Source organism: Lissotriton helveticus, chromosome 10 (genome assembly GCF_964261635.1).
Source record: "Lissotriton helveticus chromosome 10, aLisHel1.1, whole genome shotgun sequence".
NCBI classification, from domain to species: Eukaryota; Metazoa; Chordata; class Amphibia; order Caudata; family Salamandridae; genus Lissotriton; species Lissotriton helveticus.
The window spans coordinates 667351170-667366806 of NC_136071.1; the positions used below are offsets into that span (position 1 = coordinate 667351170).

Here is a 15637-nt window from a genome sequence, read left to right on the forward strand (position 1 = left end):
AACATGAAAATAACCTGAAGTTATTATCATTTTATATTTCCTTTCCTTTACACTGCTCCAAAGCAGTGGGGCGACACTCCTCTGCCATAGCGGAGGAGCCGCCACCGCCCTATGGTCAGAAATAGTAGAATCATGACACATACACTTCGCCTTAAACTGTGGTTCTTTCGTAGGGATCCTAGTAGTGGTCTGGCTGAAATACACCTAATTTCATTGTTTTAAGATGAAGATTATCTAACTCCTTTGAATCAATTTGTTCTTGAGCCATCTTAAACCTTTCTAAAATAGGATGAACAATCCCAACGACAATGAGAAGGAATTATAGGTTGTTCATTGACAAGTAAAGACATCATCCAAATGATTTTTTGAATATAGGCTATTCTGTAATCATTTTGTGCAAAGAAAAATGCCAAGTAGCTCGCTGGCTGTTCCTACGTTGTAAATTATAATGCAAATTTTTATTATCAATCTGGACTTCAAACAGTTTTCTGATGCCCTTTAAAATATGTATTCATTTAGTACAAGTCATCTTAATAGTTAGTGATTGTCTTTGAAGGACTTGATAATTATATTCACTCTCTGAAAAGACATGAGACAAACAGAAGATAACATGTTGTTGTCCCTCACTTTCTTGCAGTTGTAGCAGAAATGCCCCCACTGCTCTTTCTGAAGCATCAGTCTCTGCAGTAAACTTATTAGAAGTATCTGGTGGCACAGTCTTGGAGCTTGAGTGAACATTATTTAAAGTACATTAAATGCCTTTGCAGCTGAAGCATCTTAGCAAAATTCTTGCTTCATTATTTTATTCTTTGAAACACAGGTTTTATCACTAGGTAACTGCAAAATCTTTAATGAACTGGAAATAAAATTGTGAAAATCAAATGAAATTTTCTGTCTCTTTAACAATAGTAGATGAAGGCGTTCACGAATGGCTGAAACCTTCTTTGGGTCTACAGAGTGGCCTTAGCATACTGTCTGTGAACATCATCTCCTTCTCAAATTAATTTCTCAGGTTTACAAGGGAAACAGTGTTTACAACGCTGTCATTACATCACAGTGCTTATTTATTTAAAGAGTTTTATATAGCGCTGGCTAGACCCGGAGGTATCAGAGCGCTTTACATGAGAATCAACAATGTAACACAAAAAGTTCAACAATTACACAATAAATCCCCCCAAAAATAGGCAATACAATTAGGAGAGGAGAGAAAGGAGAGAGAAAAGTAGTGGAGGGGGCAGGATAGGTGAGAAAGGGAGGATAAGGGAAGAGACAATACGGAGAGACGAAAAGAAGTCTGTCTAAAGACCGACTGGGTAGGTGATGACCAAGGAGGGAATCCACGGCCCATCTCCCCTATAGCTAAACCAGGTAGCTCCGTCAGGCATCATACAAAAAAGTTCAGTCTCAATACATTGAGAGAGGGGAGAAGGAGAGACATAAATAGAGGGAGGATGCGGGAGGAGACAACAGGAGGGACGAAAGGAAGTGCAACAATGTGGTTTAACAGTATAACAGAACAAGCATTGGCATTGCCAATAGGTCTCGCTTGTGGGACCTTATAAGTATTTAGTTTTGCAGCACAATATGATGAGTGGCGTTGCGTGTGTGAGTGGCGTTGCGTGTGTGAGTGGCGTTGCGTGTGTGAGTGGGGTTGCGTGGGTGAGTGGCGTTGCGTGGGTGAGTGGCGTTGCGTGGGTGAGTGGGGTTGCGTGGGTGAGTGGCGTTGCGTGTGTGAGTGGCGTTGCGTGTGTGAGTGGCGTTGCGTGGGTGTGTGGCGTTGCGTGGGTGAGTGGCGTTGCGTGGGTGAGTGGCGTTGCGTGTGTGAGTGGCATTGCGTGTGTGAGTGGCGTTGCGTGGGTGAGTGGCGTTGCGTGGGTGAGTGGCGTTGCGTGGGTGAGTGGGGTTGTGTGGGTGAGTGGCGTTGCGTGGGTGAGTGGCGTTGCGTGTGTGAGTGGCGTTGCGTGTGTGAGTGGCGTTGCGTGTGTGAGTGGCATTGCGTGTGTGAGTGGGGTTGCGTGGGTGAGTGGGGTTGCGTGGGTGAGTGGGGTTGCGTGGGTGAGTTGCGTTGCGTGGGTGAGTTGCGTTGCGTGGGTGAGTGGCGTTGCGTGGGTGAGTGGCGTTGTGTGGGTGAGTGGCGTTGCGTGTGAGTGGCGTTGCGTGTGTGAGTGGCATTGCGTGTGTGAGTGGCGTTGCGTGTGTGAGTGGCGTTGCGTGTGTGAGTGGCGTTGCGTGTGTGAGTGGTGTTGCGTGTGTGAGTGGCGTTGCGTGTGTGAGTGGCGTTGCGTGGGTGAGTGGCGTTGCGTGTGTGAGTGGCGTTGCGTGTGTGAGTGGCGTTGCATGTGTGAGTGGTGTTGCGTGTGTGAGTGGCGTTGCGTGTGTGAGTGGCGTTGCGTGGATGAGTGGCGTTGCGTGGATGAGTGGGGTTGCGTGGATGAGTGGGGTGGCGTGTGTGAGTGGTGTTGCATGTGTGAGTGGCGTTGCGTGTGTGAGTGGCGTTTCGTGTGTGAGTGGCGTTGCGTGTGTGAGTGGCGTTGCGTGTGTGAGTGGCGTTGCGTGTGTGAGTGGTGTTGCATGTGTGAGTGGCGTTGCGTGTGAGTGGCGTTGCGTGTGAGAGTGGCGTTGCATGTGTGAGTGGCGTTGCGTGTGTGAGTGGCGTTGCGTGTGTGAGTGGCGTTGCGTGTGTGAGTGGCGTTGCGTGTGTGAGTGGCGTTGCGTGGGTGAGTGGCATTGCGTCGGTGAGTGGCGTTGCGTGGGTGAGTGGCGTTGCGTGTGTGAGTGGCATTGCGTGTGTGAGTGGTGTTGCGTGTGTGAGTGGCGTTGCGTGTGTGAGTGGCGTTGCGTGTGTGAGTGGTGTTGCGTGTGTGAGTGGCGTTGCGTGTGTGAGTGGCGTTGCGTGTGTGAGTGGGTTGCGTGTGTGAGTGGCGTTGCGTGTGTGAGTGGCGTTGCGTGTGTGAGTGGCGTTGCGTGTGTGAGTGGCGTTGTGTGTGTGAGTGGCGTTGCGTGTGTGAGTGGCGTTGCGTGTGTGAGTGGCGTTGCGTGTGTGAGTGGCGTTGCGTGTGTGAGTGGCATTGCGTCGATGAGTGGGGTTGCGTCGATGAGCGGGGTTGCGTCGATGAGCGGGGTTGCGTCGATGAGTGGGGTTGCGTTGCGTGTGTGAGTGGCGTTGCTGTGTGTGAATTGCTGGTTGGTGGAGTGGGGGGGGTGGGCGGGGGAGCAGCAGGCAGATGCGAGTGGAGCGCGCGCTGGAGAGGGAGGGGGTGGGAGGACTAGGCAGCGGGAGAGAGGGAGAAAGGAGCGCGAGGGAGGCGTTTTTAGATACATGAAGCCAAAATTACAAGTGAGCATGTTACAAAAGCAAACGTTACGTTACATGAGACAATAGTGACAGTTGTGCAAGTATCAAGAGCAACAAAATACAAGAGGTAGCAAACGATATGCAATAGCATATCTGAGGGAACACGGCCTGGAGGTAGCAAACGATATGTTCTTAGAGGAAACAAGCTTCTCGGCATTGCTGGTTGGGGTAATGGGGGGGGTGGGCAGGAGAGCAGCAGGCAGATGCGAGTGGAGCGCGCGCTGGAGAGGGAGGGGGTGGGAGGACTAGGCAGCGGGAGAGAGGGAGAAAGGAGCGCGAGGGAGGCGTTTTTAGATTCATGAAGCCAAAATTACAAGTGAGCATGTTACAAAAGCAAACGTTACGTTACATGAGACAATAGTGACAGTTGTGCAAGTATCAAGAGCAACAAAATACAAGAGGTAGCAAACGATATGCAATAGCATATCTGAGGGAACACGGCCTGGGGGAAGCTGGCTGGGGAGGGGAGGAGAAATGAAAGGAAGGCTGTGTTTGCGGGGAGAGAGAGGGGAGGTGCTGGTGTGGGAGGGGGGAGGTGCTGGTGTGGGAGGAGTGCTGCTACGGCAAGGCTGTGTTTGCGGGGAGAGAGAGGGGAGGTGCTGGTGTGGGAGGGGGGAGGTGCTGGTGTGGGAGGAGTGCTGCTAGGGGAGGAGAAGCCCTGGCCGTGAATGCTCGTGCATGTTCACGTGAACTGCAAGAAAACGCCGGGCTGAAACCCCTTAGTTTGAAGAGGATTTTGCCGACATGAATTCGATCCTATCCATTCCTGCGGAATGGGACAGGCTCGACCTAAAAAGATCAACAATTACGCATTACATCAAACAATCAGCAATACATTAGGAGGAGAGAAAGGAGAGAGAAAAGAAGTGGGGGGTAGGTGAGGTGAGAAAGTGAGCTTAAGGAAAGAGACAACCGGAGAGACGAAAGGAAGTCTGTCTACAGACCGACTGGGTAGGTGACGACTAAGGAGGGAATCCACGGTCCATCTCCCCTATAGCTAAACCAGGTAGCTCCATCGGGCATTAGACAAAGTAGTTTGGTCTCAAGTGTTGAGGGAAGAGGTTCGCGGAAAAACAGGATGGGAGGGAGATACGGCAGAAAGACGAAGGAAAGTCTCCCCAAAGACCGGCTGGGTAGGTGACGGTCGAAGGGGAAGTCCCAAAACCCATCTCCTCTATAGCTATCAGGTAGCTCCACCGGGCTTTGGCCAAATAGCTACGTCTCAATGGGAAACATTTAAATACCATGGAGGGCAAAATAAATGGACCGTAGAGGGGAGGGAACAGGGAAGGTGAGAAAGGGAGGATAGGGGAAGAGACAACAAGGAGAGACAAAATGAAATCTGTCTAAAGGCCGACTGAGTAGGTGACGACCAAGGAGGGAATCCACAGCCCATCTCCCCTATAGCTAAACCAGGTAGCTCCATCGGGCATCAGACAAAATAGTTTAGTCTCAATACATTGAGAGAGGAGAGAAGTAGAGATATAAATAGAGGGAGGAAGTGGGAAGAGACGACAGGAGAGACGAAAGGAAGTCTGGCTAAAGACCGACTGGGTAGGTGACGTCCAAGGAGGGAATCCCCGTCCTGTCTCCCCTATAGCTAAACCAGGTAGCTCCATCGGGCATCAGACAAAATAGCTAGCTCTCAAATGACGTGGGTTATTCACAGGTAAACAGGGTGGGGACTAGGGCAAGGACAGGTGAGGGCAAAGGTTAGTAGAAGGAAAGAGGAGAGGAGTAGAGCAGGGAGGGGTAGGGGGTAGGTAGTTCGGTAAAAGTTCCCATGGATCTGCTGCGGGGCATTCAAAAAGCAGGTCCGTTTCTTCACAGGCGCCATCTTGAGGTTAAAACGCCGGGTGAGAATTACGCCAGAAGTCTTGAGTTGCTATGACCGGTAGGAACGGCGGCCACAGCGTCAGACGCTCCCGACCATTCGATGTCCGGGGACAAGAAAAATCCAAATAATGTCCGGGGACAAGTAAAGTTTTTGCGAATAATTCAGATTAGTGTTAATTTAGAGTTGTGGGGAATATGGAGTTTTTCTAGTTAACGAGCTTGTCGACGCCTCTTGGTTCTCGTGGCTGCAGAGACAAGCTTCACCTCTTCACCTGTCAGATGATCTATCTAGATTCTCGATAACTCAAAATTCACATGCTCTTGGAGTTCCATGACACTCTTAGGAAAAAAACCAAATATCATCCACATACAGCAACACAAATTGATTGATTCAGAACATCGGATAAAGATGAATTCATAAAATGTTGAAAGATAGCAGGGGCACTGCTCAACCTAACTGGCAGTGCTAAATATTTTGGGCCCCATTAGGATGACGGCCTGGCGGGTGCGATCCGCCCGCCATCCGTGCCGGAATGACCCCCCCACCACATTATTATGGCTGGGGGGTCCGCGGCGGACGGAAAGACCGTCCGCCGATTTTCCGCCCCGGTCGCAAGAAGGGTTCTATATGGTGGCGGTGTCTATCAGACACCACCAGCCATATTAGAATGGGCATTTTCCAATGCCTTTCCGTGGCGACATTGTTGCCACGGAAAGGCACGCGTAAACTGCTTTGGGGGCCTGTTGCGGGCCCCCAGGGACTCCAGGGGGTGGGGGTGCACATGGGGGTACCCATGAGGGGTACCTATGGAACCCCACAGCAGTTCCATGCACAACATGGCAGGCACCACGCGGTGCCTGCCATGTTGTGCATGGAAGTGCACAGCATGACTTCCTGGCATTGTGGCGGCGGTGCACTCAGCACCACCCACCACAATGTCAGGAATGCTGGATGCGCCCGCTACTGTGGTGGGCGCATCCTAATTGCAGGCATGGGACCCCCGCCCTTATGGCGGGCGGTCACTATATATGATGGGCTGGCGGGCGGACAAAGTCCGCCCGTCATCCTAATGGGCCCCTTAGTGTCCAAATAACGTGCCGAAAATCGCTTTCCACTTGCCGCCCTTTTATACATAGGAGATGGTAGACATCTTGCATATCAAACTTAGTACATATTTATGCTCCTTACACATATTTCAAATTGTATTGCATAAGAGGTAAAGGTTTTAGTCTTTGATCATCATTTAATCCTCTACAGTCAATAGATGTTCTAAGATTTTGATCTTTCCTTTGAGGAATAAAAAAACTGAGGTGTCCACGCTGAAGACAAGAAATGTACATTCAGTCAATTTTTGTAAGTTCTCGTACAAATTGTCTTTAAGTATCGCTTCATTTTGTGACCGGGAAGAGATGTGTGCAAAACGTACACTATTGCTCAGTTCAATTGGTATAGCAAAATCAAAACCACTATGATGGTGAAGCAAGCAGACTTCAACTTCAGCAAGAACTGAGGAAAAAGTGTGGCTCTGGGGTGGCACCACAGAACGATTAGCCACAATTACATTTCATGTAGAATTTTTTTTACATCTTTGATTTGTGAACCATAATCTTCTGAAGTATAACAATGATCATGACAAGGCTGTGATGATGATGAAAATTGTTTTCGTAGTCCAGTTAATGTATGGTGTGTGCCTATTAAATATAGTATTACCAAAAATCATGACTTAAATACTTTTGGATGATTTCCCTTAGGTCCCTGTAATTGTAAGGAAGGCTCCAACTGGATCTGAAGCCAGTGGCAAAGAATCAAAAGTTTAAACTACCGCCAGAATCGGTTTTGCTCTTTTAGGAATGTTATTATTAATATTTAAGGCTCCCTATATTCAATTTTTACGGATTTTTACAGATAAATACAGACAGAAAACAATATGTTTTCCGCCTGCATTTATTTTCAAAAGTGGATAAATACAGAAAATTTGACTTATTTTCAGTGATTCTGTGCTGTCTTTCAATAATTATAGGACAACAGCTAAACAGCTAAACAGCAAGGGAAATTAAAAAAACAGGATGCAATTTCTTTAAATAATGTCATTTGTCAACATACATTTGTGGTATAATGCTAATATTTACAGTGAATATTTTGTTATATAATATTTGGTAGCTAAAATAGCTAAAACAGACAGACATCAAAGTCTGAGCGCATGTCTATCACTTAAATAAATATGGAAATGTAGAGTTTTACAACTTCATTTATCCGCAAAACACAAAACAAATATGGATAATTACAGATAAGGTGGGCAAAAAATAAATATGGATAAATACAGACGGGAATGCAAAAAAAAAATACCATAAAACCAGGAGCCCTATTAATATTCCATTGCAGAACAATGGACTTTGCACAGTTTGAAGGATTTATAAGTCTTCTGTCCTTTGTTCCCAAAGTAATTGGCATAGAAAACAAATGACTGTCAGTATCACTCATAGAAAATCCAATAAAAGGAAACCAGTGCAAAACTGGTGTTACCTCTTTTTCAGAGGACCGACTTTTACTCAAATCCTTTCGAGGACATTTAGGATATGCTTAGATAATGTGCCCAACATTTCCGCAATATAGACACGATGCAGCTTTTCACCTGTGTTCCTTTGCATTCTCTGCCAAAGGGTCACTAGTTGCCCCATCTGCATAGGTTTTTCCTGAAACAACGGATGCACATGAATTAGAAGGCAACCAAAAGAGGACATTCTAGTAGAAATAAGAAAACCTCTACAAGACCTTCTTTCTTTGTGACTTTCCTGCAATCTACATTCAGTTAACAGAGCTAAGTTCAGAAAATAGTAGGATGATGAGAATTAAACAACTCATTCCTAATTTCTTCTTTCAATCCACAATGCAATAGGTCATTTAGAGTCTATCAACTGAAGTAGTCTCTGTTGTCAACTGACGAAAATGTGCCACAGATCTCAATATATCTCTTTAACCTTGGTAAATATCACATAATGCTACCTCATCAGAATGCACTGAACGGGGACCTGAAATTGTTACTAGAGAATAGCCAAAGCTAATGTACAGTAAAAAAAATGGTCAGATATACCACCTTTGATTGGTCTTGGATAAACTGTGTAGGGTGGAAAACAAATTACACCGTAAGAAAATCCACAAGGGAATCCAATTATTACTGTAGCTTCACTGAATCCCCAGGGAAATGTGGGCTTTTGAAGGAACTACTCGTATCAGCAGACCTTAAGGCTGAGGTCTGTTTTAAGGTCGAATGTTGAAGGCATCTTCCTCAAGGTCATGAGAAGGACCCATGCATGAACTGAACTAAGGAGTTGTTGACGTTGCAATATGTCAAGGAAGCGATGCTGTGAAGTTCTATCAAGTTTCCTTTTTGATTGCTGAAGTAAGGGCAATTTGTCCAAATTGCTACGAGGCAACCCTGCACTTAATATACACATGAAAGGTGTTGAGTGTTTCCTTACGAGGGTCCGAGGTAGAAGGTAAAAAACACAAAGGGTAGAAAAAACCTCCATGTCACCCGATGTAGTTCTAAATTGGAGGTGATCAGTTAATTTACTTGTTGAAAACTATAACATCAAAACTGCCCTAAACTTAGGCAACGATCAGTGAAGCTGCCATCTTGGAAAGGGTTATATACAAAGCCTAAATATTTTTAGAAATGGAGTCTTTCAGTTACTAGAAGAAGAACTCAAAGTTTCTTCTGCTACGAGATTCTAAGTCCTATACACTGTTTTTTCATGTTGGTGCTCCATGCAGCACCATGGTTACAATGTGCTAATATCAGAAAATTAGCAGTAAAAACAGCCCACCGGTCTATAAAAAAGGCCCACAAGTAGCCAATAAAAAGGGTCCACATACTGACTTGTCAGAGGCTTCTCTGGGCCATATGAGGAGCTACCTATTAACAGCAGTTATTTTATTTTGCTAATAGATTATCACTCCAAGTGGTTATATCATGTTTTGGGATGGCCATAGTACCAGAAGGCCATTACATTCCTGGTACAAGTGTTTGCAGTTGAAGGTTCGCCTAGAGCGATTGTTACAGACAATGGAACACACTTCTTGTCCTACAAAAGTGCATGCTTCTTGATCTTAATGATGTACAGCATCTTAGAGTTGCTTTAAATTCCCTGTCTTCAACCGGTATAGTTGAGTGGGCAAATAGAATAGTGAAAGAAGGAATTTAAACAGCACTTTCATCAGGACAGGATGTGAAAGAGTTTGTTAATATTAAGATCTGGAATTACAAAAGTTGCAGAGCAACAGCACGTGGAAAGATGTTGAGCTTAAGAAAGCCTCAGTGGATTCCCATGTGTTGCAGAAGCAGAGTGGAACTAAGGAAAGATTTGATGCTGGCAAGAGTTTCAAAAATATGGACCTCCAAGTTCGTGACTAGGTGTAAATACCAAATCCTAGGAGAGTGCTGAGGGTTTTTTCGAAATTAACCTCTCCTTTACAGGTCATATGAGTGAGCAAAGGGACAGATCTTCTAGGTGATAAGGGAAGGTGGAACAAGAGGAGTCGTGTTCGCTTCTTTGATGTACAGGTGGCCTCATTGAGAAAGTATTCCAAGGTAGAAGTGGGCCAATGTGATTGTTCTAACTTGTTGCAGGACTCACAAGAGGGGTCTTCTAGTCCTCTATGGTGAGCCTTCTTCAGAAACTGGAAAAACATGTCCTGCAGATGTTATTGAGCAGGATGCCAATTAGCACCATGGTTACAAGGGAAGTGGTGTGTCACCAAAGAAAGACACCTTGCAGATTTAATGATTATGTATTGTTCTAAAAATGTGCCTATATCTTGCCGTGGTTGCAAGAGAAATGTGGTGTCATCAAAAAAAGCCATTTTGCAGATTCAATGTCAAGGTATGGTGCCATATCTTGTAGATTTAATGCTTATATATTGTACTATACTTGCTTGTGTGTTATGTTTATAGATGTTGATGTATATTTCTATATTTTGCAGATTTAATGCTGATGTAGTGTTCTATTCTTGCTTGTGTTTTACGTTAATAAAGCCATAACTTGTTTTTCTGTTTAAAAAAAGGAAATAAATGGTGTAGTATGAAGTATCCTTGTGTGAGGATACCTTGTCATAATGCATTACGAGTTCCAAACTTGGGAGTTAAACAGTGCCTGGGTGGGTCACCGCAATGTTATTCAGTTGCTGGATATGCCTCACAGACGCCGAACTCCTCTGGCTGTGTGAAATTTGTGCATGAAAATTGATAATAAAACCGTGAAACTTCTATATTGCCTCCGTGATCTCCTTCTCACAGACCCCACATTTAGGCGGAGAATGTGATATTTTTTTCTGGCATACTCTTGCAAACAAAGTTTAAAAAATATTGTCTCTGTCAATACTTCTTTTTGGTATGAAATGAGTTCTCCCACACAGCTGAAGCGGTCTATAGCCCTGGCTGAAAAAGTAGTCCCTAAAGCAGGGAAGAGCACAGATCTGAGGTACTATGGTACTGGTATAGGTAGAACAGGGAGCTCCCGGGCTAGGGATCACCTTATGGCGTGGATCCTCAGAGGGTCCCCCCCAACGAGTTGCCACTGCCTGGCTGGCGAGCCGCAACTCAGTGCCGACTGCATAACTCTGGTCGCAGTGGCATGGACCCTGAAAAGGAGAGGAGTGTTGAGGAGTGAGCCTTGGAGGATCCCCCGGTTCCGGCTTACCGTCAGTACAATTCCCGATGAATGCTTGGAGATGTGCCCCAGATGGCCGCACGCCCTTCCACCCCAGAGCGCCTTTCCCCACTTGTATAGCAGCTGTTTGTGAGCCAGGAGTTTCCTGCCTTCCCCAATCCTAAACACCCCTGTGACCTATAGGATGGAGAAAGCTGGGCAGCCATTCTGTCACAGAGTGGGCCCACCGCCACCCTCCGTTGGTTGACCAATGGATGTCTGCAGTTGGCCTCCAGTCCTGCTGTCCTGTACAGCCCATCCTCTTGCTGGAGAGGGTGGGATTCTGAGCCGGGACTGAGCTGCGGGGTCGCTCCGTCCCTACCTCTCTGCTTGCCTGCACATCAGTTATCTCTCGGAGCGGGGTATGGTGAAGTGCGGGGCAGCCATGATAATGAGACAGCCATGATGTCCCTGACCCTGCAGTCCTCAGCCACCAGCATCCCCCGGTGCTGAGCTGGCCCCAGCGCCGTAATGCGCCTGCCCGAGGCCACCCGGTGGCCATAAGGAGGGCGGGCCCTTAGCCACAGCGGGCTGCCCCCGCACCCCTTGGCTGTGCCCAGCCACTCCTCCCCAAGGCAGGCGTTGCCCGGTGGAGGTAGGCGGGTCTCTGATGCACGTCCGGGGCGGCTAGGCGAGGCTAGGGGGTTATCTTTCACCGTCGCCATTGCGCAGGCCTCTTTGCCGCTCCGGACGTCGCGCTTGCATCTTCGGGACACTCTTTAGCGGGGCCTACACCTCAACACTTGGTGATTCACCTGGGCGGTAATGACCTCACGAACTTGGGGAGGTCTACCTTACTGCAGAAAATGAAAGTGGATCTAGGGGTCATCTGCGGTCTTATGCGTGAGTGTGAGATCTGGTGGTCAGAAATTGTGCCACGTAGAGTTTGGTGGGGCGCTAAGTCGTGTCAAGCAGTTGAAAGGTCCAGGAAGAGAATCAACAGCACCATGAAAAAATTCACCCAACGGAGGGGTCTGGGTTTCATCAAACATGAGATGATTCAGGACAAAGTCAAAGGTTACTTTGAGGCGGATGGTGTTCATCTCACGCCTGTTGGCTTAGACCTATTCCTCCTCGATTTAAAGGAGGCACTTCTGAACAAAGGTTGCAGGTAATAGAGTTGCAGTGGTGGGGGGCCCGGGCGGCGGCGGGGACCATCGCCCGGGCTGTGGAGGAGTTACAGGGCGATCCGGAAGCAGAGAAGTGCAACACTGTACTTCAGCAGGCACATAGGGTTGCCAGAGCCTAACCTCGAACCTCATGGGAGGTCCAGGAACTCGTGTCGGCGCCCCAGTAGTCCTTCGGGCGGTTGTGGGCCTGTGCAACCGGGGGTTTGCCTAGATACGCCCCGCAAGGGGCGTGAGTAGTGTGATTACCATAATGGTGCAGCAGCTGGGTGGTTCGCCACTGTGCTGATTGGCTCATCAGGCGGGCAGGTGGCGAGAATGCGGCCTGCCCTTGGATCGCCCGTAAGATAACCCACCGTGATTACATATGTTGTATGTAATAAACCTGCAGCAACTTTTCCCAAATCTTAACACTTGTGTCTGTGTGTTATTTGCGGGTTTTGGTATTGTTGGGGCGGGGGGTTCCTGTTGCCCTGATGTGGCTATGCGCCTGCCCGAGGCCACCCGGTGGCCATAAGGAGGGCGGGCCCTTAGCCACAGAGGGCTGCCCCCGCACCCCTTGGCTGTGCCCAGCCACTCCTCCCCAGGGCAGGCGTTGCCCGGTGGAGGTAGGCGGGTCTCTGACGCACGTCCGGGGCGGCTAGGCGAGGCTAGGGGGTATATCTCTCCCCGTCGCCATTGCGCAGGCCTCTTTGCCGCTCCGGACGTCGCGCTTGCATCTTCGGGACACTCTTTCCCTCCCTTCCTCTAACCCAGAGTGTCTGCTTGAGGAGGGGCTCCAGGGGAGCGTTAATGTGTTCCTTTTTTGTTGCAGGTGGAGTTACAGGGCGATCCGGAAGCGGAGAAGTGCAACACTGTACTTCAGCGGGCACATAGGGGTGCCAGAGCCTAACCTCGAACCTCATGGGAGGTCCAGGAACTCGTGTCGGCGCCCCAGTAGTCCTTCGGGCGGTAGTGGGCCTGTGCAACCGGGGGTTTGCCTAGATACGCCCCGCAAGGGGCGTGAGTAGTGTGATTACCATAATGGTGCAGCAGCTGCGTGGTTCGCCACTGTGCTGATTGGCTCATCAGGCGGGCAGGTGGCGAGAATGCGGCCTGCCCTTGGATCGCCCGTAAAATAACCCACCGTGATTATATATGTTGTATGTAATAAACCTGCAGCAACTTTTCCCAAATCTTAACACTTGTGTCTGTGTGTTATTTGCGGGTTTTGGTATTGTTGGGGCGGGGGGTTCCTGTTGCCCTGATGTGGCTAAGTGTTTGCAAGGTCCCAGAAGCGTTGAGGGCAACCGGGACAACAAGCGTTGAGGACATCTGGCCATCACCAGGTCAGGGATCCCTCCATGCCCAAGATCATCACCTGTGAGTGCAACAACACCCTGAAGGCCTGACTGAATAAGCACTTCAATAACCCCAGCGATGGCGAAAATATCATTTTCTGGAAATATGTAATATATTTTTGTTCAACTGATAATCGCTTCAACTTTTCATAAAATGTAATAGAGTGAATTTGCAGCTTGTATATATGTAACTCTAACAGCTAGTATCTGTAGAAGAAATACTTGCTACCATTCTTTGTGAGTTTAGAGTTTATCTGTTTCGTAGCCTTTATGTAATTCATGTACTTTGAAGTCCTTATGTAATGTAACTGGTTCTATTGTAAAGCGCTCTGACACTTAAGGGTATTGTTCGCGCTATATAAAAAAACGCATAAATAAATAAAATAAATATTTACCACATCTTTTCGTGGTATTAGCAAGGGCCTGCTCATTCCAAGATGGCCGCCAATTTGTTACTAACCGAACAGAGTTGCGCGGTTTAAGACTATTTCTGTTTCCATCACCTCTCCGTTGGACGGGAGAAGTCCACGTTACAGCTGATGCCCATTGACAGCTTGCACTCTCCTTTTTCGATTGCTTCGGTCTGACTGCGGAGTTGTTAAATCTAAGTTTCCTGATACACGTACAGACGATAGCTGTGCACACGCCCCCTGTCTGAGTGAGACAGCGTAGGGGAGTTGGCACCACCATGGGCATCTCTCTGAGCCGAAACGAGGAGACTCTGGGGGGTACCGAGGGTTTCCATGTGCACGGGGTGAGAGGCCTTTTATGATTGATTACCGTTCCCAGCTGAGTTCCTGTTGCGTTTAGTTTCCCATTTATTATTTTATCCTTATCCTCTCGCCTTCCCCATATAACTTATTATCCTCTTTTCATCATCGTTTTATTAATTTTACTCCTCCCTATCATTGTCCTGTTCGCCTTGCATCATTGTCTGGCTCTATCCGTGACCCTTTTTCTTTCATTTCATATGTCCCTTTGTTTGACCGTTTTTCTCGTGCTGCTGGGCAGTTTTCTCAACTTGTCACAAACCAACAAAATGTTGGCCGTTTCCTTCTCGCTGGTTAGCTCTTGCCACACACGCCGTAGCTCTGCTCTTGTGTCGCTGCTCTATTTATCACATTCTCTCCTCTTTCTCGGTGGTTTGACTCTATTTACAAGCCCGCTCGGGTCTCGTAAATATGCCACTTTATCACATGTGTGGGTCAACTTCAGTTGTCTGGTCTCTTTGCTCGCATGCCATCGGCTGTTCACATCTCACGCCCCTTCCACCAGCCACGGAAGATTGACCGGGGTCCCCCCACCTTTTCTGTTTTGAGAGCTACTTATGCTCAATGAGAGCATCTTATATTATTAGTGTTGTTATAGTAACCACATCAGGCACGATTCCATTTGTGACCACCATATGCAAGATTATTACCAGTGATCACCTCAGTGCATCAAGCTTGGTTGCTAGAAAAACAAAGTCAATCTTCAATGTACATGGGTAACATATGAGAGGCCTAGTTGCAATGTCTTTGCCACCAAGATAATAACGTTTGTAAAAAGTATTTCCAATGCCACGTGATTTATCACTCAGATATCACCTTCAAATATATTTTGAAATATAGCCGTTTTTTTCATATATCAGCTAATGAGTTATGAAAAACAGTTTTGTCTTAAGTATACACTCTGAATTTTGGTATATGTATGTTAATGCAACAAAACAAAAATTTACATTTATTAGTCTGGGCTGCACACAGGAGAGCTAATTACAGGTACCTGGAGAGCTACTTGTTGGAGAAGCCAACAAGGAGAGAGGATGCTGCCTAACTACAGTTGACCTCGGCTCTGGGGAACCGGATTAGTCTCTGCAGGGAAGCTCACATCCTGTGATTCTGGGCAGATCACTAAATCTCCCTGTGCCTAACAAAAAAAAATTAATGTATCAGTCTGTAACGCAACTGTTGCTCATGTAAAGCGCTCTGATACCTTTGGGTCTAGTTCGCGCTATATACAACTCTTCCCTCCCATCTCCCCTCCCCTCCCCAAAAGAAAAAAAAAAGCCTGGTCTAGACCGCTCTTGCGCCACCCTCATGCTTGGGTAGTTGGTTCGATCTCTTTCCTTTCATAACCCAATCCCCTTGAGACCCTGTTCTCGCATCAGTCAACCATCTCTCTTGGTCGTGTTCTTAATACGTTCAGTGGTGTTCCATCAACATGTGTTCAGCATCACAGGTCTCTAAAACACTTATAGAAATGATGTAAAGTTTGCCAATTAAGTGTGAGAT

At 47.4% G+C, this 15637-nt stretch overlaps 1 protein-coding gene across 1 annotated transcript in view; it reads left to right on the forward strand.

Annotated features, from left to right (window-relative positions):
• Positions 1-13896: 13896 nt before the first annotated feature.
• The window catches only part of GORASP1 (golgi reassembly stacking protein 1), a 276910-nt gene continuing 275169 nt past the window's right edge, over positions 13897-15637 (forward strand). Inside the window, exon 1 of the mRNA XM_078663201.1 lies at positions 13897-14121. Within this exon, the coding sequence (XP_078519327.1) occupies positions 14056-14121 (66 nt within the window). The 5' untranslated portion in view covers positions 13897-14055. The remainder of the gene's footprint in view (positions 14122-15637) is intronic.